The following is a 5,892-nucleotide window of genomic DNA, read 5'->3' on the forward strand; positions in this document are numbered from 1 at the left end:
TGAGGGATCCTGGTTTGTGAATCACAGCTTCACTCGACCTGTGGTTGTTGTAGTTACGGGATGGTGGACGACAGGAAGCAGAAGTCGGGGCTGATCTGTGGCTCTGACAGGAAACAACCCAGTTAGCTGCCATCGCACAAAGTAAATCACCAAGAGGTCAGACACTGAGGGGGGTGGGAGGTTTTTTTTAAACCATCAATCACCCCAAAATACTAAAGTTGTCAATGCCCACCTCTGTGTCCAGCTTCATGCACGGCCCACCGCGTTCTCCAGACGCTCTATTCTCCCAGACACATCCGCCAGTGAGGTCAGTCAAGGAAACGCATTTGAAAACACATGTAAAGGGGGAACGCAGGATGACGAATGGCGTTCATATAGCTCCATTAAACATACACAAGACACACTGTTACATTTCATTCCTATAACACCAGCGGAGTCTGCTTATAATAAAGCGTCTTCCACCTGAAACAACACGAAAGGATATGCTTGGCTGTGAGCTGCTGGATGGCCGCCTGCGTCTGCTTCTGGAAGGCCAGTCTGGACTCGCACTTACAGGGATCCACCGCCACCACCTCCACCTTCACCTCTTCACCTGGAGAAAGGAGGAGTTCACATCGGTGTAACAGATCACGCAGAGAGAGACAATAACATATACGATACCACCCACACCCACTTCCTACTGGGACGAGGTTCAAGCACACACTGAAGCCAAAATGAACACAGACGCACATTTTCCAAAGGGAATCAACCATCATTCATTTACAGAAACAACTGTCACAACAAAAAATAAGTTGTAGTTCTCTAAACAGTGAATAATAGAATCAGGCAATATACTTCTGTCAGTCACGGACTCCGCTAACATGGAGGAGGCAGGGTTTACGACCCATACTGCAGCCAGCCACCGGGGGGCGATCAAGGCGATTTGGCTTCACTTTTAGAGCGCTGTCATATCGCCCATGTTTATATACAGAATCCACACAGGAAGCTCTTACGTTTCAGGGAACATGTTTTCATGTCAGCGTTCAGGATGTAACTGGCGCGACACTTGCAGTAATAGGAGACGTTGCTGTTGACACAAACGTGTTCGCACTCGTGTCCCGTGGCGCAGGAGTCCAGACCTGGAACGAGACGGGAGTCAGGGATGGCGCCAGGTTCATATGCAAGCAGGTTACTCTGAGATTTCTGATGACAAATGTAAGTAAAATAAAGAATTGTTTTGTGTGATTGTATTTCTAAGCTTTTCTAAAGTGTTTGCACTTGACCACGCAACTTCACCTCATCTCTGTCAGATGTTAGGTTCACTGTGTGTGGGACGACACATGAAATCACAGAACCCTGAGGTACAACAGTGACATTTACAGCACGGATGAAGGGGACGAGACAAACATCAGACCGTGACACGGGAAAAGTTTACAGCAGAATCCAAATCTCAGATATATCCCAATATGGGAAATGTCTTTTTATGACAATGTAGTTCAAATTATTTCACATGCAACAAAGGGTATGTGCAGATATTTTCATGAAAACAATATAGTTAAAGTTCTTGAATCCTGTACATCAGTTCTATTACTGTATCCGCATATGAAAATTTAAAGCAATCCATAATGATGCTTTGGTTGTAAAACAAATAACTAATTAATTACCATGTACGATTTTTGCTCTGAAAGTTTAGGGCTGTGCGGCCCCAAGACTTTGCACAGGTTTAATCTCTGCAGCCACAAGCAGGTTCTAGTGCCGACATCTGCAGTCCATGTGGGGGTTGAGAGCATGCGCTGATTACATAGTTTACAATTCACCACAAACACTGTAAGTGATCCACAAAGTGAAACAAACCCCCTGAAGACTGTAGATGCCCCTTACAGGAACTAGAACCGGGGTTAATGGTGGGAAAAGGTCTCGCAGGCCCGTCTTTGTCCTACCGCACAGGGTCTCCCTGAACTTGGAGGTGAGCTTCTCAATAACGCCGTATGTCTCCACGTAGAACACGTGGTCGTCCAGAGGGATGCTGGCCATCAGCCGCAGCGAGCGCATGTCTGCACGGTCCACCCCGACGGCGTAGATCTCGATGCCGGAGGCCCGCGCTGAAGCGGAGACTTCCTCCACCTGGTCTTGAGGTCTCCCGTCCGTCACAATGATGGCCACCTTGGAGATGTTCCCTGAGCGAGGCCGGGCTCCAGACTGCTCGGTGAAGGCCTCGTTCATTGCCGATTTGATGGCGAGGCCGGTCATGGTCCCTGCCGCCAAGGGCCCGATTCGGGAGATGGCTTTCTTCATGTCAGGTTTGTTGAAGTGGTCTTTGAGCAGGAACTCGATCTTGACGGTGCTGGCGTAGTTGACCACAGCCACTCTGGTGGCGTCCGGGCCCACGTCCAGAGTGTCCACCATGTCAGCCAGGAAGATCTTGACCTTCTCAAACTCACCAGGACGAACGCTGCGAGAGCTGTCGATGATGAAGACCAGGTCCAGGAGGCGGCTCCTGCACTGGGAGTCCGTCTCTGGTGATCAACCAAACCATGGCAGGAACAAGTCCAGTTAATACTCACAACCCAGTTCATCACTCAGACACATTTACGATTGTTCGTTGAACTTTCACGGAGACAAGAGTCAATAACCAAACACAGACGACTCAGCATGATGCACAACACACGAGGAACAACGAGACATTCTTGTGCATCACTGCAGCAGAGAAACGGAGTTCAGGTGAAATGATATAGCACCAGTGAGATATACTATCAATCATTTCAGCCTTTCAACAATCGAAGGCTTCTCATTGAAATGAATGAAAAGGATGTTTGATGTTTCACACATAGAAAGATGGGGACAGTGTTAGGATCCCTGCCTTTTACATACAGTTTGTCTACATGTCTGTGGTTCAACATCAGATCCTCTCAGCTCGTTCAGAAGAAAATAACACTTCAGTTCTATCTGCGTCTATATGTATTTTAGTTTTTAAATATTTGTTTCATAGGAGCCTCCTTATAGCTGATGTCAACACGTCAACATGGATGAATGGGATATAAAATATATGAGAATGAATGAAGTGATGGGAAAAAGACATTTAGTCTGATTATCATGTTACTTATTTTGTTTCCCACAATGAAAATACTGTATCACACAGTTCAAAATGAAATTTTTACAGTTTATTTGCTCTCTTTCAGAAATTTTGAGGAAAATGTAATCTCCATTCTCATGTCTGCACAGTAAAAATGGAGCGACACCCAACAGACGGTTAAAATAGCTTATCATAAAGTCTGTAAACGGGGAGACAGTGAACTCTGTCTAAAGGCAACATGGGTAAAGTTAACTGACCCAAAAACATATAAAAATTGGGTCCTGACATTTTCCAGACTTTGCTTTTCAGTTAATGTCTGAAAACGTCTTTACTTAGCTGTAAAAGGTGTTTCCCCATGTTTCTAGACTTTATGCTAAGCTAAGTCAATTATTTTGAGTTAAATTTAACTGAGAGACATGAAAATGGTTTCAATCTTCTCATCCAAGCCTCAGAATGAAGATAATTACATGTGTTTCTAAACATGTCTGTTAATCCCTATACATTGTATGACGTGTTATTTGAAGTGGCTCTACTGGTCAAAGTGAAACACAGATCAATGCATCGAGGAGCATTGATTTGTGTGGGGAAGCAAACCTGACTGGTAATATTCTACCTGTCTCCACAGGACTGACGGTGGCGATGAGGCCGCTGTGGGTACTGACCGGTAGCGTCACAGGAGCGGAGGTCTCCACTGTGGTCACCACCGCCGGCATGGTGGTTGTCAGCGGTGCCGCTGTGGTGGCTGGCAGAGTTGGCAGCACCGTTGGCTCTGGCACAGTTGGGAGTTGTACCACCGGTGTTGCTGGTACCGTGGGGTCTGACCTCGTGGGGCACGGACCTTTAAATTTGTAAGGAAATGGGCCTTTGACCCTGTGGTGTGGCTGGAAAGCTACAGGTGGAGATAAGCCTTTGTATATGTGGTGCATGTGCGGCGCCACCGGCCCTGAGAACCTGTGGTGATAGGGCGGCATGGGGATGGAGGGTCTGTGGTAAGTCACTGGTGGAGAGAGAGGAACAGGATGATACACAACCGGTGGAGGGATCCGTGGTGGCTGGTAGTGGTAGTGATACCCTCCTCTATACGTGTAATCACTTCTGTGAACTACAGGGTCACCAGAAAGGAAAAGTGATAGAGAACATTAGTAGGTTGGAGGACGGTGTAAGTGAAAGCACATATGATTAGTTAAAGCATGAGTGAACGTTCAGCCACATGGACGGTTTCACTTGTACTGAGCAGAGCTCCGGAAACCAACAGTCAAGAATTTAGATTTCATGCACGTTGTTTTCAAGAAAAGTACAAAATATTGTAGATAAAAGATGAAATATCTCATCTTACTTTTTTCTTTTTAATATCCAGAATTAACTGTCTGAACATTTCGTTAAAAAACTATTTGCATTATTTTTACCCAAGCAAATAATTACATGAGAGACTTCAATAAGTATAATGTGACTGGAGAGCAGATGTAAAATATAAGAAAGTACATTTATTCAAGTAGTTTTGAGAAACGTTTCTATTACTTCTTCTTCTTCACTTTATAATTCAACTTCACCACATTTCAGATGGAAATATTGAACTTTATGATGTATTGTAAATGAAACCACCAAACTATTTTGACATCATATTAAAATGGTGCTTACAGTATATTATAAATGTATCACACATTATAATATACTGTATAATAATAAGAACAGACATGTTTCTGCATTATGGGTCATTTCTGACAAAACTTTGCTTAAGTCAAATTTGAATGAAGAATATTTATAAAATCTCAAAGTAAATGAGTAAAAAGTACAAACTCCCTCTCTGAAATGTGGTGAAGAAATAGAATAAAACAGAAATACAAGTACTAAGACTTGAGTAAATGTACCTTCTTACTTTCCAACACTGGTATTTTTACACTTTTGTCTTGGTAATTTTACATTTCGTCCTCTAGTACTACAAATTGAAACAGGAAAAGTCATTTCAGAGGCCGGAGTAAAACTTACTTGCTGGATTCAGGGTCCTGGTCGGTGGTCGACCATTGTTTCTGGTCTGAGCGTAGCTCTGTGCAGCGACCACCTGAGGATCCACAGCACTGAGGTGATAAGTGGCCAGAACATCAGAGAGCAGCAGAGAGGTGCAGAACAACAGGCTCCACAGTGAATACTTCATCATGTCTGCAGATGCTCTGCTGCTGTGCGACCTGTGTCCGCTCTGTGTCTCAGCTCGTCGGGGGGGCTGACCTCCTCTGACCGCCTCCACATATGAGCGGCTCTGCAGGGCAACACCTCAAACCCTCCGCCCAATCCCAGAGTGGGACCCGACCTGCAGGCCACAGCGAACAACAGTATGTGGAGGACGGTCTGTCAACACTCACATAATCTGTCCTGAACTGCACAGTCCAGGAAGATTTATAAAAACTCTCTTACTGCTTCATTTTTCTATTCAAAACCAATTTCCTTATTGAGATCAGGATTGCAGCCTGGATTAAAAACATTTAAAAGCTCAATATTCCCAGTGACACTTAAAGGTGTTAAATCCAGAAACCAAAAAGCATTTCTTGGATTTTTTTCATATTTTGTCTACATTTTGAATCGCATTTTAGACTATATACAATAATATTCAATAATAATACTTGAAAGTGTTTTCCATACATGTTAAAACATATATTTATTTGGTGTCTGTGACTAAAAAGTAGTACATTTTAAACATAGAGGCTAAAATCAAATATCCTCCGTTTGTGGGTTTTTAATTTTAGAAGTGATAAAGTGGCTCAACAGATAAATTTACTACACAATCAATAGAATACATTATACAAACACATTATGACATTAACAAAAAAGTCGAGTGGAGAAACAAA

General features: G+C 43.7%; 1 protein-coding gene across 1 annotated transcript; it reads right to left on the reverse strand.

The window, feature by feature from the left end:
- Window positions 1-246: 246 nt before the first annotated feature.
- Window positions 247-5,204, reverse strand: matn3a (matrilin 3a). Its single transcript, XM_035144725.2, has 5 exons — window positions 5,039-5,204; window positions 1,920-2,495; window positions 993-1,118; window positions 485-586; window positions 247-302 (listed from the first exon to the last, which is right to left on the reverse strand). Exons 1-5 carry the CDS (start codon window positions 5,202-5,204, stop codon window positions 247-249), a joined length of 1,026 nt encoding a protein of 341 aa, XP_035000616.1.
- Between the last annotated feature and the right edge of the window lie 688 nt (window positions 5,205-5,892).

Source organism: Hippoglossus stenolepis, chromosome 20, assembly GCF_022539355.2.
Source record: "Hippoglossus stenolepis isolate QCI-W04-F060 chromosome 20, HSTE1.2, whole genome shotgun sequence".
NCBI lineage: Eukaryota > Metazoa > Chordata > Actinopteri > Pleuronectiformes > Pleuronectidae > Hippoglossus > Hippoglossus stenolepis.

Coding starts and splice junctions, on each gene's coding strand:
- matn3a (XM_035144725.2), bottom strand. CDS start 5,204: ATGAAGTATTCACTGTGGAGCCTGTTGTTCTGCACCTCTCTGCTGCTC. Junction 2,496..5,038: donor CAGGACCCTGAATCCAGCAA/GTAAGTTTTACT, acceptor GTTGATCACCAG/AGACGGACTCCCAGTGCAGG. Junction 587..992: donor GAAAACATGTTCCCTGAAAC/GTAAGAGCTTCC, acceptor CTCCAGGTGAAG/AGGTGAAGGTGGAGGTGGTG.